Source organism: Haliotis rufescens, unplaced genomic scaffold (genome assembly GCF_023055435.1).
Source record: "Haliotis rufescens isolate VD_foot unplaced genomic scaffold, xgHalRufe1.0.p SCAF_11, whole genome shotgun sequence".
Classification (NCBI taxonomy): Eukaryota; Metazoa; Mollusca; class Gastropoda; order Lepetellida; family Haliotidae; genus Haliotis; species Haliotis rufescens.
Window position 1 is genome coordinate 1,788,072 of NW_025963791.1, and position 19,842 is coordinate 1,807,913.

Below are 19,842 nucleotides of genomic sequence, written 5' to 3' on the forward strand. Positions count from 1 at the left end.
GAGATTAAAGGAATCAGCAGTTGTATTTTAACCTATGGCCGGGTACCACTATATGGTTCATTTGGAAGTCTGTAGGACAGTGTACAGGATGGTCAGGAAAATAGAAATACAGTCAGTGTTTGTTTATGTTGTTTCATCATGTTTAAATCCAGTAAATAAGGGAAAACAGGTTATTCACCTGCCAAGTTGCCAACGGCAATCTCATCTGAGCCAAGAAATCCAAGTAGCTTCATATTTTTCAAGAATTATCAGTGTTGTCAAAAGTATATTTTAGAAGAGGAGGTTTTTGATATGCAATATATATGATTATATGACCTGAGGTGAAATAGAGCCCAGCCAATCATTGCCAATAGCAGTATGCTACCTAATGTTAAGTGTATCTTAAGGGCTAGTAGACATTCTGGCATTTTCCCCTGTGTTCCTGTGTGTATTTTTATTCCTGCTAGTACATGCTTCAGGTTCTGCCCCTGCAGTGTAAACAACATAAGTTAATGGGAAAATAATCTGTTTGTTGCTGAGTTATTTTAGGCTTACTTTTTTTTAGAAATTGTTGTTGAATAATGATAAGAGTGTCCAGTTAGTTTTTCCAAGACTTCAGCCTTTTAGGGTTGGCAAATCTCATTATGATAATGCTTTGAATCTCAGTAATCTGTTAAATACAGATGAACACAAAATATATTTTTATTTTCGTTTAAACACACAGGTATTTCCTGTTTTGCAAGGATGGAAATGTAGTCTGAATAGTGATAACATATAGCAATACCCCCCAAATGTCTTTAATTCTGCTAGCCCAGAAGACACCTTTAACCACCTTGTCCAGGTATGTTGTAATTTCCATACGTGGTATCAAATGAGGAAATACCAGTGTACAATTTATCAAAGGACCCAGGTAGAGACAATATGTTTTAGATCCATTGTCGGTATTAATGTCATGAATACAAGATGTGCATCTTCCAGGTTTCAGGGATCTGTCAGACAAGTGACACAATTCGCTGCAGAGTTTTGTCCCTAGTTCCAATGATTGGGTTCAAATCCCAGATTTGCCCTGATTATGTTCTTGGTTTGTCAGTCTCATACCTATGTTTGTGGATTTCCCAATAGTGGTAAATGTATATGACCAATTTGACGTTGGGCTGACATCCCATGGTGATGCTTGTCTCATGCATGTTCCTCTTGTTCCAGGGAGGGCACGGCTTCCTAAGATCACCCTGCCTGAAAACCCACCTGCCAGTCCACAGTAAGTCATTCATTTTCTATTTTGTTCATGACATGTCTATATGTGGACCACAACGTGAATGTGCATCAGGCAATGATTAAAAATATACAATGTAACCCTGTTTACCCAGACAGTACCAGTGAAATTGTCTGGATAATCAAGTTTCCAAATTAACAGATTATGGTGCAGAGTATGATGTCCTGTTGTTCTGTAATATGTCCCCTTAAAGATCTTCTAGAAGAAGGTTTTTTGGGTTTTTTTAATAATGAGGTTTCATTGTATTGGTTTAGTAAATTACCTGTACCCTGTCATCAAGCTACTATTGGTGTATAAATTGAAAACATTATGAATACTTTTCAATTTATTTCCTTCAAGATCTTGTCAGTCAAATATAATTATTCACGAGCAGTGTTAAATTGTTTGTGTTAGTATTTGTGCTAGAGCTAAATGTTGCTCGTTATCCTTGGTTAGAACATGTCAAATATATCCTCAGTATTGTCCTTATTTACAAAGACTTGTATCAAACATTGAACAAATACTGCAGGGTACTTTATTACAGACCTGTAGAGAAAATATGTCAAGCTCTAAAGGTTTATATCTAAATAGTAACACTATGTTATGTCATTATTTTTTAGTATAATTTACTATTTCTTCAACATATACTTCCCAATTTACAATTCCACACAAGTAACCATAATTTACCTATGGAGACCAGCCAATGGCTATTTCATATATAAAGAGAGAAGATAGTTAGGGATAGGTTTCACTGTTTCTTTTATAGATGAAGCTTTTCTCCAACAAAGGGGGTTTGTATGTACTACAAAAATATCACCACTGGCCTAATATATTCACAATAAAAATGGTTTGATGCACAAAAATCTGTGTGGTCTGAAAAAAACTTGCTACATAGAGAATCTCACCCGAGTGTCTTTTGATATCAAATATATCAACACGAGTTGATAAAAGTGGAAAAACACCGAGGCTTGCCAAGGAAATTTTCCACTTTTATCAACGAGTGTTGATATATTTGGTATCAAAAGACAGAGGGTGAGATTCTATTTATCATCCATCATCATTCTTCCAACTTTTTCAGTTTGTAGACAGTAATAAGCAGTGTCTAAAGTGTAAAAAGTAATGCTTACAGCTTCAGTAGCAGAGCCATTAGTGATGTCATTTGATTGTGATGTCATGGTAACAATGACATCACAATGGTCTGCAAAGCATTGTGATGCAATTTTATTGCAGCGATATCTACAGTGTAGATATCGCTTGATCTCACCCAAGGATATCTCCTGTGGGAGCCAGTTTTGGATGAGAAATTACAATAAAAAACCTAGGTACTGAAGCTTCTGTAACTTGCATGTTGACTGTATATGGTCACTGTATGTTTCCTCATATACCATGGTTGGTGATGGGTTTATTTTAGCAATAACTGGAGGTGAATGTGACACTTCCAGTGAAAATCAGAAAATGGTCATGATATGACTGAAACTAACTTCATGACACAGATGAATTATCAACTTTAAGATAAGTCCTTGTAACAATGTAGCAGGTTTATGTTTGTAAATAGTGATTTATTTTAGTCCTATGTGTGGGCATACTTGCTACTGGTCAATTTTGATTCCCTTACATTTGAGAAATGATGAGCGTGTGATGTGGAAGAGGATGGTGTCAAAGACAGATAGTGTGATACTAGAGCAAGAACCTATGCCAATGTTCATTCTATTTGCGGGGCGGTCGGGTAGCCTAGTGGTTAAAGCGTTCGCTCGTCACGCCGAAGACCCGGGTTCGATTCCCGACATGGGTACAATGTGTGAAGCCCATTTCTGGTGTCCCCCGCCGTGATATTGCTGGAATATTGCTAAAAGCGGCGTAAAACCATACTCACTCACTCACTCACTCATTCTATTTGCCAATAAGTTGGTGACAAAACAGTGGGGTCAGTTTAAGGATTGGGGATCATTGTCTTTGGGAGCTGAGTCACTTTTCTTTGAATATATGGTCAGTTTCAGAATGCTGTTAGACTCACCAATCTTCAGAATCATGATGTCTGCAACTTAGAGAAAATGTGGTACTCTACCAACTTGCACTTGATTAACCACTGTCTTTTTTTTTTTGAAATTGTGAAATTGTATCAGTTACAAGATTGTTTTTTAAAACCTTGACCAAATGGTAGCTTTGTAGCTTATTGTGGTTATGGTGGACAATATGTAGGGTTGAATGAAATGGTACTGAGAATAAAAATGTATCCATGGTGTGGGGGTATGATGGTTTATTGCCAGGAACATGAAGTATTTAGTTATCGCTTGTTGTTGCTATGAGATACTGAGAGGTAATATTGTTGTTGTTTTCTCTTCAGGCCTCCTCGCCCTGATTTGGATTCCACAGCAACTTTGACGATTGGGGATAAGACAGTTGAGTGCGATGCCACAGATCTCGAGCCAATCAAACTGTTGGGCCGCGGCGCATATGGCGTCGTGGAGGAGATGCGTCATAGACCTAGCAATACCATCCTAGCCGTTAAGGTAAGGCAGCTTTACACATGTAGCAGGTTTTTACATAATGCAGTAATTTTTGTCCGAATTGAATCCTAGATTTACCCTTATTTCACTGTTTGGTCAGCATCATACCCAGTGGTAAAAGTTAATGACTTTCCAGGTTAGAATTGTTCTCCGGTTACCAATGCTAAAGAGGTGATAAAAATGTGACTTGGCTTATTGCGTGTCTTCATATCGAATCCTGGTTCGCCCTGATTATGTTTCTAGGTTTATCTGCACCATACCCATGCTCGTGGGTTTCACCAAAGTGGTAAACATCTGAGACATGCACCATTTCGGGAGTTCCTCTCACATTAAGCTGACATACTGTGATATAACTGGAAAACTGTTAAAAGCGGCGTTAAACCCAACTCACTCATTCACTCACTGACTCAGCTGGGATGCTGTGGTATAGCTGGAATATTGACTGTGGTGAAAAACAGCAAACAAACGAAAAATATAGATTTCTACCCACATAAGCTGACACGCTGTGTAATAACAGAAATTCTGTTCAAAGCTGTGTAAAAACTAACCCACTCATTCCATTACTAGAAACTCAATGTGCATATTATTGCTGATAAGGCATTAAATATATTGGTTATAAAACTGCATGACAACTTTCATGCAAAATCGCAAACAGAAATATGTTAGTCTTTCTGTCTTGTATATCTACAAATACCATTTTGTGAACTACAGGCAGTGATGTTTTATTTCAGCGTATCATGGCAACTGTAAATAACCAAGAAACAAAGAGGCTGTTGATGGATTTGGATGTGAACATGCGCAGTGGCTCCTGTCCGTACACTGTGCACTTTTATGGAGCGCTGTTCAGAGATGTACGTACTCTTGTTGTCAGAGTGATTTTCAAGTAGTGACGTTCACCATGGAAATCCAGGGTCTTTGTCATAGCCTGATGTTGAATGTTAAAATGTTGTTGAAAATTGAGGGGATTGTATGATTGGTGTACATTGTTTCAGGGGGTTGTAGCATCTGTGTACATTGTTTCAGGGGGTTGTAGCAACTGTGTACATTGTTTCAGGGGATTGTAGTATCTGTGTTACATTGTTTCAGGTGGTTATAGCATCTGTGTTCATTGTTTCAGGGGGTTGTATTATCTGTCTTACATTGTTTCAGGGGGTTGTAGCATCTGTGTACATTGTTTCAGGGGATCGTAGTATCTGTGTTACATTGTTTCAGGGGGTTGTATTATCTGTCTTACACTGTTTCAGGGGGTTGTAGCATCTGTGTACATTGTTTCAGGGGATTGTAGTATCTGTGTTACATTGTTTCAGGGGGTTGTAGCATCTGTGTACATTGTTTCAGGGGATTGTAGTATCTGTGTTACATTGTTTCAGGGGATTGTAGTATCTGTGTTACATTGTTTCAGGGGGTTGTAGTACATGTATCTGTCTTACATTGTTTCAGAGGATTGTAGTATCTGTGTTACATTGTTTCAGGAGATCATAGTATCTGTGTTACATTCTTTCAGAGGATTGTAGCATCTGTACATTGTTTCAGGTGGTTGTAGTATCTGTGTACATTGTTTCAGGGGGTTGTAGTATCTGTGTACATTGTTTCGGGGGGTTGTAGTATCTGTGTACATTGTTTCGGGGGGTTGTAGTATCTGTGTACATTGTTTCAGGGGGTTGTAGTATCTGTGTACATTGATTCGGGGGGTTGTAGTATCTGTGTACATTGTTTCAGGGGGTTGTAGTATCTGTGTACATTGTTTCAGGGGGTTGTAGTACATGTATCTGTCTTACATTGTTTCAGAGGATTGTAGTATCTGTGTTACATTGTTTCAGGAGATCATAGTATCTGTGTTACATTGTTTCAGAGGATTGTAGCATCTGTACATTGTTTCAGGTGGTTGTAGTATCTGTGTACATTGTTTCAGGGGGTTGTAGTATCTGTGTACATTGTTTCAGGGGGTTGTAGTATCTGTGTACATTGTTTCGGGGGGTTGTAGTATCTGTGTACATTGTTTCAGGGGGTTGTAATATCTGTGTACAATGTTTCAGTAGATTGTAGTATCTGTGTACATTGTTTCAGGGGGTTGTAGTATCTGTGTACATTGTTTCAGGAGATTGTAGTATCTGTGTACAATGTTTCAGTAGATTGTAGTATCTGTGTACATTGTTTCAGGAGATTGTAGTATCTGTGTACATTGTTTCAGGAGATTGTAGTATCTGTGTACATTGTTTCAGGAGATTGTAGTATCTGTGTACAATGTTTCAGTAGATTGTAGCATCTGTACATTGTTTCAGGTGGTTGTAGTATCTGTGTACATTGTTTCAGGGGGTTGTAGTATCTGTGTACATTGTTTCGGGGGGTTGTAGTATCTGTGTACATTGTTTCGGGGGGTTGTAGTATCTGTGTACATTGTTTCAGGGGGTTGTAGTATCTGTGTACATTGTTTCAGGAGATTGTAGTATCTGTGTACATTGTTTCGGGGGGTTGTAGTATCTGTGTACATTGTTTCAGGAGATTGTAGTATCTGTACATTGTTTCGGGGGGTTGTAGTATCTGTGTACATTGTTTCGGGGGGTTGTAGTATCTGTGTACATTGTTTCGGGGGGTTGTAGTATCTGTGTACATTGTTTCAGGAGATTGTAGTATCTGTACATTGTTTCAGGAGATTGTAGTATCTGTGTACATTGTTTCGGGGGGTTGTAGTATCTGTGTACATTGTTTCGGGGGGTTGTAGTATCTGTGTACATTGTTTCGGGGGGTTGTAGTATCTGTGTACATTGTTTCGGGGGGTTGTATCTGTGTACATTGTTTCAGGAGATTGTAGTATCTGTGTACATTGTTTCAGGGGGTTGTAGTATCTGTGTACATTGTTTCGGGGGGTTGTAGTATCTGTGTACATTGTTTCGGGGGGTTGTAGTATCTGTGTAAATTGTTTCAGGGGGTTGTAGTATCTGTGTACAATGTTTCAGTAGATTGTAGTATCTTTTCACATTGTTTCAGAGATTGTAGTATCTGTGTACATTGTTTCAGGAGATTGTAGTATCTGTGTACATTGTTTCAGGAGATTGTAGTAACTGTACATTGTTTCGGGGGGTTGTAGTATCTGTGTACAATGTTTCAGTAGATTGTAGTATCTGTGTACATTGTTTCGGGGGGTTGTAGTATCTGTGTACATTGTTTCAGGGGGTTGTAGTATCTGTGTACAATGTTTCAGTAGATTGTAGTATCTGTGTACATTGTTTCAGGGGGTTGTAGTATCTGTGTACAATGTTTCAGTAGATTGTAGTATCTGTGTACATTGTTTCGGGGGGTTGTATCTGTGTACATTGTTTCAGGAGATTGTAGTATCTGTGTACATTGTTTCAGGAGATTGTAGTATCTGTGTACATTGTTTCGGGGGGTTGTATCTGTGTACATTGTTTCAGGAGATTGTAGTATCTGTGTACATTGTTTCAGGGGGTTGTATCTGTGTACATTGTTTCAGGAGATTGTAGTATCTGTGTACATTGTTTCAGGAGATTGTAGTATCTGTGTACATTGTTTCAGGGGGTTGTATCTGTGTACATTGTTTCAGGAGATTGTAGTATCTTTGTACATTGTTTCAGGAGATTGTAGTATCTGTACATTGTTTCAGGAGATTGTAGTATCTGTACATTGTTTCAGGAGATTGTAGTATATGTGTACATTGTTTCAGGAGATTGTAGTATCTGTGTACATTGTTTCAGGAGATTGTAGTATCTGTGTACATTGTTTCAGGAGATTGTAGTATCTGTACATTGTTTCAGGAGATTGTAGTATCTGTGTACATTGTTTCAGGGGGATGTATGGATCTGCATGGAAGTGATGGAGACATCACTGGACAAATTCTACAAGAAAATATATTCCAATGGGGACAAAATACCAGAAGAAGTCTTAGGCAAGATAGCCTACTCAGTAAGTATAATGATACTCATATATTGTTTGAGACATGTTGCTCTTATATATGCTCAGTGTCTTCTTTTCCTCTCATTTGGTAGAGACCGATTTTCATAATACTTACTTAAAACAAAGTTTCCAAAATAAAGTATAGATTAGTATCATCTGAGATACAGCATGCATCAGATTGACATGTACAGCATGCATTGAGGAAAGGGAAATGACTTGGAAGTTACTGAACAAATCTATGGCTTGTGGCTTGTGAGAGTGTAATTGTTGTGTGTGTCCCCTGCCAGGTGGTGCAGGCCCTCCACTACCTGCACACAGAACTCAAAGTGATTCATCGAGATGTCAAGCCATCCAACATCCTCATCAACATCAAGGGAATGGTGAAAATATGTGACTTTGGCATCAGTGGCTACTTGGTAGATTCTATAGCACGGACAAAGGATGCTGGATGTCGACCTTATATGGGTGTAAGCATGCACTTGATTGCACTTGTCATTATATACACCTCGCTTCAATTCCTATTATGGATAAAAGTGTGAGGCCCGTGTTCCCAACCATGTCTCCAGGGATACAGGTACAAGAGCCTGAGACCATACTCATTCCAAGGGCGTAGAAATACATTATGCTTGTGTCCTGATGTCAGTCAGCTCAGTGGTACTGTAATTAACCTGTGATAGTGATATCTTTAAGTGGCATTAAGCTGCAGTATCAATAAAGAAGGAGTTAGCTTGTGGATTTCAAACTTCCCGAGGCTAGGGAGTTAACTTGCTGTTCACCTTTCCTAACTTTCTTGGTTCGACCATAGCGCCACGAGCTGCGATTACAGGTTTTGTCCCTTCTATGTCCCTCCTATTGATCAGTCAGATTCCACCTCTCATATCACTTGCATTTGATTCAAACAAGATTGCGACGACCAGTAAAGACAATCTGATTGATAATCAAAATCTATATAGTAATAAAGTTAACTCTGTCTTCATATGATAGTGAGTAAAACGGTGTGTGAGTGTCTCAATTCTTTACTGTACTTTTTCAGCCGGAGAGGATAAACCCCGAACCCACGAATCCTGACTATGGTATCAGGTCGGATGTTTGGAGTCTTGGAATTACAATGGTGAGTTGGCCCCTGTTAATAAGAGACAATAAGCAGGTTCATGATGGGAACAATGAAACGGATACCTACTGTAGCGAAAAGTAGAATCGGTTCTAAAGACAGGTCGAGTGACACATTGGTGACATCTATTTGCATTTTGTATGAAAAAGAGGGAAACAATTTCGGCTGTGGGCTGTGACTCTCTAACTCTCCCAGTTGCAGACATTGAGCCCAGCAGCTCAGGCGTGTAATTGGTGACTAAACTGAGGATCTGGTTGTCACCTTGTGGAGGGATATAGCTGGGATATTACTGACTGCAGTGTTTAACTCTTCCAGATTGAGATTGCAACCGGCGTGTTCCCCTATAGCAAGTGGAAGACTCCGTTTGAGCAGATCAAGCAGGTGGTGATGGAGGATCCCCCCAAACTCCCCCCAGGACAGTTCACCCCTGAGTTCGAGGACATTATAGTCAAGTGGTAAGTAAACACTTTCCAACACCCCTGTGGATGCATGAAGGTTAGGTGCTACAAACCTATCAAAAAGTTCAACTTCGATATGACCTAATAATTGAATTACACAATATGGGGAATGTCAAGATTCCAAGAGCTCAAATAATTTGGTTCCTGCTCCATCCTGACACACAAATTTAGAATGCCACAGACGTTTAAGACTCTGCCAAATGACTTAGTTTCAAAATAACCAGGAAGTGTTGTTCACCTTTGTTATGATGTTAGTACTGCGGTACCATAACAATATTTTGTACAATGATAAAATGATTTGTCAAAAGAAAAATTAAGCATTGCATGTAATTTTGAATGTTCTTTGGCATAACTTGTAAAATCTAGCTAAAAGAAAGTTGTTTGAATATACAATGCTTCCCCAGTATGATGGGTAGTTATGTCCTATATTGTCATTCGTGCAAATTATGATTACTAATTTGAAGGAATTACTAATTTTGAGACCCTAATTATCAATGATAATCCTCTGTGTGTGTCAAAATGGGTTGGCATCTCTGCATACATACTCTGTAATAACATCACATTTGTAATCAGTTATTACCAGGGCAAGGCTGGGCCTGTTTTTTTAAACCTCAATCCACACGGTTGTGCCCCTGAGCCGTACCAGTATCCTCTGGTTTGACACCAAGATTCACACTGATTACGATACTTAGTCAGCATTGTACTCAAACTTGTGGACTTAACCAATCTCTATCACTTCAGCGTCCACCCCGCCTTAACTTGGCCACCATTATGTAACTGAACTATTTCCTAAGCCAGCTTTACATGTGTATTTCAGTGTATAATGTGATTTTGATGGGTTTCTTTCCTTCCAGCCTGAAGAAGGACTACAGGGAGCGGCCGAACTATACGATGCTTCTGGATCACCCATTCTGCGTCCGTGCCGCAACGAAGGAAGTGGATATGGCTGCCTATGTTGGCTCAGTTATAGAACGCTTCGGGGATTTAAATGAAAGTGTAAGATAAACTGTAGCTTACCGTATCGACATCCGGAGCCATTCCATGCCAGCTGTGGTGGTAAACAGACCACATATCTATTTATTTGTAAGATACTCTCCTCCCTTCGACAAGGTCGGTGATGGCATCAAGTCCTGTCACTGCGGTCACATTGGTTGGAGTTAAGGACGTATATTGAAGTCGGGGAGAAGAAGAGAATCAGGATCAACCTTAATAGTTTCAATATCAGCAATTAATTAGTTTCCCATATGCAAAATTTGTACATTTCAATTAGGCCAGTATTGGAGGGAGCTGGTGAGGTACACGATGACCGTTTCAAGGTGGAACTATTACGGATGTAATGATGTTCTCATTCATGCCAGAGCGATAGCTGAGTAGCATGCTGGGTGTGAAACCATCTCCACTTGGATAATCACATAATTATTTAATTGAAAGGTTATGTATCTTAACAAGGAGACAGAATTGGACCCTATACACAATATGGCGGTATTAGTGCAGTGACAGTCCCCCGCAGACCTTCATTAGTCTGTACAGACACATTAAACATTTCTCTCTTAATAATAGGGCTGAGATTAATGTTCGTGATCATAGGGCATACTGAGTAAGTTTGATTTCTACAATCATGGTTACGTTTCACAGTAAGTGTGCAGGCAGATAGGGCCATTGGAGATATTATTCAAAATGAGATGTTTTAATGTAGTGTGGTGTATTCTCTGTACTATACTTCTATGGTACATACTTCAAGTCTAGTTCAAGTTTAGATGTGTTTCATTACAACTGAAGTCACACTCACTTGTTTCATCACCAACCCGAAATTGTGATAATGTTGGACACACAATAAAGAGAGATATGATTTGGGAGCTATTCTTGAAATTATTTCATGAGTGATTTAACACAGCAATAAACAGGGGAGATACTTTCAATGGTATGAAAAATGTTCGAAAACCCCCAACTATTTCTACTAATTGGGAGGCTGGGGAAAATTCAGTTGATGAAGACAAGGGTTATAAGATGTGATATACTGTCAAAGCCAGTTGATCATCAGTTGCAAGGGACGGGCAAACCAAGTTAAGAAGCCCACCTGTTAACTTCAGAATAATATCACATCTGTGATGGGGAACTTGTCTGATGATCATTCATGACCCCATGGAATTGAGAACCTGCTTCAGACTTAAAGATAGCTTTGTACTTAAACAACCCTTTTCATTTTGGGTTTACAGAATTGATTGACCTGAGCCAAAGGCAACAATTAGAAAACATTTTGAATTATAAAACAAAATAGATGTTTTTAGCTACTTCTGCATCTTTGAAAAGATGAAATCCTACAATTATAAGCTTTCAAGTGTTTATGTAGTAGTTAATCGGATACTTTGTAGAAAGTCTCTGGACTAATACTGGAAGTAGTATCAACCAAAGTTGCTAGCACTTTGTCATCCTTCCTCCAGACTGGGAGAATCCAACTTGCCTGTTTTCTTAAGTTGGTTTGCCTGTGCCATTGAAAGGAAACCTAAGTGAATCGTGTTTCATGAATTTATGTTTCCAGTAAGATACAGTATCCTGCATTACTGTGTATGATGTTGAAAGTGTCTTTCATGTTGGTATGGATAATTGATTGTTGGAGAGTTACCTTATACACTGTTGTTGGTAGAGTCTTCAACTCTATAACACTGTTTACCTCCTCAACTTAGGAAGGAGTTAATGTTTGTATTATTTGGTTTACAGATATGCCCCCGACCCCAACAAAAATCAGAATTGTGGATTAAAATTGGAATTTTAGGAACAGTACAAATTTCCTATTGTCACATTAATTTTGATAACTGAAAGTAGTTTAATATAGGAATGAGTCAAACTCTTTGATTGTCATTCAAACATCCCATCACAGATATTGTATAGCAATTTTTGGTCTTAGTTTCTTCACCCTAATGACCTTACTTTTAAGATATCACTTTAAATAATAGAAAATGCCTAAGATAATGAAAACACTTTCACAAAGTTTTTATTATGTATACCCTTAAAAATCAAACTTTAGCAAAATATTTTGCAGAAGATACCAAAATTAAAGCTCTACTTAAAAGATGAAATGTACAATTATGTTAGCAATTGAATTCTAAGGTATCTTTTTCATGCCATATAGTTAGGTGATATTTTGAGTGTAAGTACTGACAGAGTGTTTATGCCAGAATTGTGTATTTTCTTGGTTTACATGGACATGATGTATATCAATGGACGATACCTGTGATTACTTTTTCAGGAAAAGAGGCTGATGAAATGAATTCCTCTAAATTTTGAACTTTTTAAATATATGTTTTAAAGCTGATTCTGTTCCTTCTACAAGGAAATAGAGGCATGGCATCACATACTTCTCCTGACATGTATCTTAGTAGATGATTTCTTTTGCTCATGATAGAAGGGGCACAGGTTGTACAAAGTTGACATTTTCAGATGAGGTACTGTGTTTCATGGATCAGAGAATATGTACATCAGTAACAGCCCTATTCCTTTCATTGTCCATGTCTAAAATTGATTATTTCTCAGCTGATTGGTTGGCATGAAATGTACATGGCACTGGCTTCCTTCATATGGTGGTGGAATATATAACTATATGTAACAAACACTTACAGATTCATGTCTTACCCCGATAGTCGACATTGTAAAGCAGTTGGGGTGGTTGTTGGCACTGGTGCCTCTGCATCTGGAAGTTCTATACCATAACTGGTCTCCAGTCAAATTTAGTCGCAAGGCAGAATCTCTAACTTATGTGTCGTCTCTTAGCAGACAGTATTACCATGGACCAAGGCTTTGATATTTATATCTGGAATCGGCAGGACCGATTTGCTTTACAATACTTCCTTCGGTCATGTATTTGTACACGAGACGTGGTGTGGTCACATCACGTCTTATGGGTAATGTAATCTTCGTATGAATGAGGACAGGGTTGACTCATGGATGTCAACTTCTTTATTTTTGTCAGTGCGACATTTCAGTACTTTCCTTGAACCTTTATCAAGCATTTGTCAACCCGGTCTTCATTGTGACAACTTTGAGAGTATTGAATGGAGTTGCCTTGTTGTAATAGGTTCCCTCATCACGCACAGGATCTGGTGTCCATTAGACATCATGGGTACAGTCTGTGTAGCCCATTCTTGGAGACGCTAGTAAGAATATAAGGCTTCAGAGCAATTATATAAACCAATCTCCCTGGTGATAAAGGTGGGATTATTTTTCCTATAGCCTGCATATCATTGTTCGAGCAAGTGCTAAGAAAAGCAACCATTTCATCCTTTCCACTCCGTTATATTATTGCAAATGCTCAGTTGAGTTGACTCAGAAAGGGAGGGATGTCCAACAATCGGGGTGTCCCAATCTCCCATGTTAGAGGCAGGGGATGAGACCTGGTGCTAACAACCACCTCCGACGGAATGTGGATCAGTGGTCCGAGCAAACACTCTGAGGATGTTACTGTGTATGAGTTGTCTCCCTTCAAAATGTGCCAAAGATGTGTAGATTACACTGAAACACTGACTGCGATTTTGAAAATATGTACATATTATTGAAGTGAGGACAGATGGATTGTAGCAGTGTACACTGGTCCTTGTATGCTGTTGGTTGTACATAGAGTGTGTGTAGACTCAGAAATGTTAGCTGCTGCCAAAAGTTGTGGTATATATTCAGACTGAGAGTGATGGAGTATGCATGGATGTGAGAAAGGGACGGTCACACATTAACTGTTATCTATGCCATAATTTATGAAAACAGAACAAGTGTAAATAAATATACCTCAAAAGATTTTAACTTGTTTTTAGTGCTCCATAGCAAAGATTTTATTGTATCTATACCAAGGTTATTGATCAGTGAACATCCTATGATCTACAGAAGCTAACATTGTGTCAAGATTATGAAATTATTTCTGTTGTCATGGGCTGTGGTCCATCGGTGCAGAGTGCAGCTGAAGGACATGTTAGTATTCAGGCAATAGCATTCACTTAAGAGCAAAAATGTTACTTTGTTTTAAACTTTTATCTGTACAGTCTCAATTGAGGATTCATTGTCAGGAATATGTACAGAAATTTCTGAAAATAAAAATACTATATATCTGCAATAATGACTCATTGCTTATTAGTTGATGCATGAAGAGGATTATGTATCAATTGTGACTTGGGTAGTGTGCACTACCTCTTTATCAATTGTGACTTGGGTAGTGTGCACTACCTCTTTATCAGTTGTGACTTGGGTAGTGTGCACTACCTCTTAATGAATTGTGACTTAGGTAGTGTGTTTGATATATTTAAACAATATTAAAATTATTTTGTTGAAAAACAATTAACTTAACTGTTCTCGCCAGTCATCTCATATTTCCATTTTTTTGCTTGTTAGCTACCTTCAGACATTGTTCTTTCCATGTGATCCAAGGCAATATCATTTTTTACCAGTTCTCTTTGCTTCTTGTATCATGTTTGATCTGTTCTCTGTTATTCAAATAATACATGTATCTTACAGGGATGAGACAAAAAAAAGCCACATGTTAGGGTAAACCTAAAGATCACTATAGTTAAAGTCTATTTTTCTTAAGGAATCTTGAAATCTTGAATGATTATCTTGTGTTTCAACTAGAATTGTTTGGAAGTACTTTCCAAAACAGAAGCAGCCCCGTCACCACCATGTACAGATTATTTCCCAGGTCTCAGGATTATACAAGTGAACATGCAACAGTAATTACCAAAACATACAACCATGTTAAACAATAGCCTTGACCTTTGATGGACACAGCACCAAAATGACTTTTATCCCCCAGGTATGTAATTCAGGGGGATATGGTTATCGTCTTGTCTGTCCATTAATAATAATTTTTGTCTGGATCATTTCTCCAAAACTAGTAGGTATTCTTTCATGAAACTTTGCACACACAAACACCAGGTTGTCAACAGGTGCCTTTTGCTATTAAGGGATTTTTTTCTATCAGTACTATTTTTTGCTGTTTTCACGACAACAAGTTTGACTTTGACACTGGGCAGATCAAAATTCACCATTGAAGGAAACCAAAGTAACAGAAGGGAAATGTTTAGTGTAAACATTTATATCTATATCTATTAAGCTGTGATATAACATTTGATAAGTTTAATGTGAAATGTGAGCTTCAGTAACAAGTGATAACTACAGTTGGTAATGCAACAGATTACAGCATAAGCCACGGACCAATTGTGTGACATCCATAATGACTAATATCTTTTAAAAAAAGGACCTGACATATACCTCACTGTAAAAGAAAGGCATGTCAAGTTTATTGTTTGTGAAAAGCTCAAAATAGTAATTTGTGAAAAGAAATGTATACAAACGTAAGGAGACGCATTGAAGAAACACTGTTCACTGTTTACATCATACCTTTTGAGCACATCGTAGGAACGCAGTCGTTTAGTCTCGTTTGACATTTTTTGCAAATGGATCGCAAATCACATGCCAAAATGTGTGCATTTTCCCCATTGTCCACCAAAGCTTTTCACGCTCAACTTTGAAAAAGTTCAGGAAACAAGGCTGGATTAACTGAACTTCAGAGAGGCGTTGCCATTGAAATGCTACAGGCCAATGTCATTTGTCTACCATCACCAGGACCCACTTGCACAAAGCGATCTTAGCGCTAAGATGATCATAACTCCCATACTTTAACATAGGCTTACAATAGTCATAGCGCTAAGATCGCTTTGTGCAAGTGGGCCCAGATTGGTCCCAAGGCATCAACAGACAGCGACATCAAAAGTGGCAACAAGTTGTCTTGTCAGACAAATTAAGGTACAAGTTTTCTCAAGCCGATGGGGGCATGAGAGTGTGGAGACGATGTAATGGTTGTTATGCCAACTGCTGTTCTTACGGGATGACCGGTGGGGAGGAGGAAGCATCAGTGTGGAGAGAACATAATGGCCGTTACGCTAACTGCTGTGTCTTACGGGATGACAGATGGGCAGGAGGAAGCATCACAGTGTAGAGACAACATAATGGCCGTTACCCTAACTGCTGTGTCTTACGGAATGACTGGTGGGGAGGAGGAAGCATCACGGTGTAGAGACGACGTAATGGTCGTTACGCTAACTGCTGTGTCTTACGGAATGACTGGTGGGGAGGAGGAAGCATCACAGTGTAGAGACGACGTAATGGTCGTTACACTAACTGCTGTGTCTTGCGGGATGACCGGTAGGGAGGAGGAAGCAGCATCACAGTGTAGAGATGACGTAATGGCCGTTACGCTAACTGCTGTGTCTTGCGGGATGACCGGTGGGGAGGAGGAAGCATCACAGTGTAGAGACGACGTAATGGTCGTTACACTAACTGCTGTGTCTTACGGGATGACAGATGGGCAGGAGGAAGCATCACGGTGTAGAGACGACGTAATGGTCGTTACGCTAACTGCTGTGTCTTACGGGATGACCGGTAGGGAGGAGGAAGCAGCATCACAGTGTAGAGATGACGTAATGGTCGTTACGCTAACTGCTGTGTCTTGCGGGATGACCGGTGGGGAGGAGGAAGCATCACAGTGTAGAGACGACGTAATGGTCGTTACACTAACTGCTGTGTCTTACGGGATGATCGATGGGGAGAAGGAAGCATCACAGTGTAGAGACGACGTAATGGTCGTTACACTAACTGCTGTGTCTTGCGGGATGACCGGTGGGGAGGAGGAAGCATCACAGTGTAGAGACGACGTAATGGTCGTTACGCTTACTGCTGTGTCTTGCGGGATGACCGGTGGGGGGGAGGAAGCATCACAGTGTAGAGACGACGTAATGGTCGTTACACTAACTGCTGTGTCTTACGGGATGACAGATGGGCAGGAGGAAGCATCACGGTGTAGAGACGACGTAATGGTCGTTACACTAACTGCTGTGTCTTACGGGATGACAGACGGGCAGGAGGAAGCATCACAGTGTAGAGACAACATAATGGCCGTTACCCTAACTGCTGTGTTTTGCGGGATGACTGGTGGGGAGGAGGAAGCATCACAGTGTAGAGACGACGTAATGGCCGTTACCCTAACTGCTGTGTCTTGCGGGATGACCGGTGGGGAGGAGGAAGCATCACAGTGTAGAGACGACGTAATGGTCGTTACGCTTACTGCTGTGTCTTGCGGGATGACCGGTGGGGGGGAGGAAGCATCACAGTGTAGAGACGACGTAATGGTCGTTACACTAACTGCTGTGTCTTACGGGATGACAGATGGGCAGGAGGAAGCATCACGGTGTAGAGACGACGTAATGGTCGTTACACTAACTGCTGTGTCTTACGGGATGACAGATGGGCAGGAGGAAGCATCACAGTGAAGAGACAACATAATGGCCGTTACCCTAACTGCTGTGTTTTGCGGGATGACAGGTGGGGAGGAGGAAGCATCACAGTGTGGAGACGACGTAATGGTCGTTACGCTTACTGCTGTGTCTTGCGGGATGACCGGTGGGGGGGAGGAAGCATCACAGTGTGGAGACGACGTAATGGTCGTTACGCTTACTGCTGTGTCTTGCGGGATGACCGGTGGGGGGGAGGAAGCATCACAGTGTGGAGACGACGTAATGGTCGTTACGCTAACTGCTGTGTCTTGCGGGATGACCGGTGGGGAGGAGGAAGCATCACAGTGTTGAGACGACGTAATGGCCGTTACCCTAACTGCTGTGTCTTGCGGGATGACCGGTGGGGAGGAGGAAGCATCACAGTGTAGAGACGACGTAATGGTCGTTACGCTTACTGCTGTGTCTTGCGGGATGACCGGTGGGGGGGAGGAAGCATCACAGTGTGGAGACGACGTAATGGCCGTTACCCTAACTGCTGTGTCTTGCGGGATGACCGGTGGGGAGGAGGAAGCATCACAGTGTGGAGACGACGTAATGGTCGTTACGCTAACTGCTGTGTCTTACGGGATGACATATGGGCAGGAGGAAGCATCACAGTGTAGAGACGACGTAATGGTCGTTACGCTAACTGCTGTGTCTTGCGGGATGATCGATGGGGAGGAGGAAGCATCACAGTGTAGAGATGACGTAATGGTCGTTACGCTAACTGCTGTGTCTTACGGGATGATCGATGGGGAGAAGGAAGCATCACGGTGAGGAGACGACGTAATGGTCGTTACGCTAACTGCTGTGTCTTACGGGATGACCAATGGGGAGGAGGAAGCATCACAGTGTAGAGACGACGTAATGGTCGTTACGCTAACTGCTGTGTCTTACGGGATGACATATGGGCAGGAGGAAGCATCACAGTGTAGAGACGACGTAATGGTCGTTACGCTAACTGCTGTGTCTTGCGGGATGATCGATGGGGAGGAGGAAGCATCACAGTGTAGAGACGACGTAATGGTCGTTACGCTAACTGCTGTGTCTTACGGGATGATCGATGGGGAGAAGGAAGCATCACGGTGAGGAGACGACGTTATGGTCGTTACGCTAACTGCTGTGTCTTAAGGGATGACAGATGGGCAGGAGGAAGCATCACAGTGTAGAGACAACATAATGGCCGTTACCCTAACTGCTGTGTCTTGCGGGATGACTGGTGGGGAGGAGGAAGCATCACAGTGTAGAGACGACGTAATGGTCGTTACACTAACTGCTGGGTCTTGCGGGATGACCGATGGGGAGGAGGAAGCATCACAGTGTGGAGACGACGTAATGGTCGTTATGCTTACTGCTGTGTCTTGCGGGATGACAGATGGGCAGGAGGAAGCATCACAGTGTAGAGAGAACATAATGGCCATTACGCTAACTGCTGTGTCTTATGGGATGACCGATGGGCAGGAGGAAGCATCACGGTGTGGAGACGATGTAATGGCCGTTAAGCTAACTGCTGTGTCTCACAGGCTAAACAGTGTGAAGAGAACGTAATGGCCATTACGCTAACTGCTGTGTCTTATGGGATGACCGATGGGCAGGAGGAAGCATCACGGTGTGGAGACGATGTAATGGCCGTTACGCTAACTGCTGTGTCTTACGGGATGACCGATGGGCAGGAGGAAGCATCACGGTGTGGAGACGACATAATGGCCGTTAAGCTAACTGCTGTGTCTCACAGGCTAAACAGTGTGAAGAGAACGTAATGGCCATTATGCTAACTGCTGTGTCTTATGGGATGACCGATGGGCAGGAGGAAGCATCACGGTGTGGAGACGATGTAATGGCCGTTACGCTAACTGCTGTGTCTTACGGGATGACCGATGGGCAGGAGGAAGCATCACGGTGTGGAGACGACATAATGGCCGTTACCCTAACTGCTGTGTCTTACGGGGAGGAGGAAGCATCACAGTGTAGAGATGACGTAATGGTCGTTACACTAACTGCTGTGTCTTACGGGATGACAGATGGGCAGGAGGAAGCATCACAGTGTAGAGACGACGTAATGGCCGTTACGCTAACTGCTGTGTCTTGCGGGATGACTGGTGGGGAGGAGGAAGCATCACAGTGTAGAGACGACGTAATGGTCGTTACGCTAACTGCTGTGTCTTACGGGATGACCGAAGGGGAGGAGGAAGCATCACAGTGTAGAGACGACGTAATGGTCGTTATGCCTACTGCTGTGTCTTACGGGATGACCGGTGGGGAGGAGGAAGCATCACAGTGTGGAGACGATGTAATGGCCGTTACGCTAACTGCCATT

The 19,842-nt window shown here is 41.2% G+C and overlaps 1 protein-coding gene across 2 annotated transcripts in view; it reads left to right on the forward strand.

Annotated features, from left to right (window-relative positions):
* Positions 1-14,314, forward strand: part of LOC124144569 (dual specificity mitogen-activated protein kinase kinase 6-like) — a 41,641-nt gene extending 27,327 nt beyond the window's left edge. For both annotated transcript variants that reach the window (XM_046514045.2, XM_046514043.2), the window contains exons 2-9: positions 1,183-1,237; positions 3,576-3,741; positions 4,470-4,589; positions 7,543-7,659; positions 7,938-8,117; positions 8,684-8,761; positions 9,077-9,216; positions 10,074-14,314. In XM_046514045.2, the coding sequence (XP_046370001.1) occupies positions 1,183-1,237; positions 3,576-3,741; positions 4,470-4,589; positions 7,543-7,659; positions 7,938-8,117; positions 8,684-8,761; positions 9,077-9,216; positions 10,074-10,224 (1,007 nt within the window). In that variant the 3' untranslated portion in view covers positions 10,225-14,314. The remainder of the gene's footprint in view (positions 1-1,182; positions 1,238-3,575; positions 3,742-4,469; positions 4,590-7,542; positions 7,660-7,937; positions 8,118-8,683; positions 8,762-9,076; positions 9,217-10,073) is intronic.
* The last annotated feature ends 5,528 nt before the right edge of the window (positions 14,315-19,842 follow it).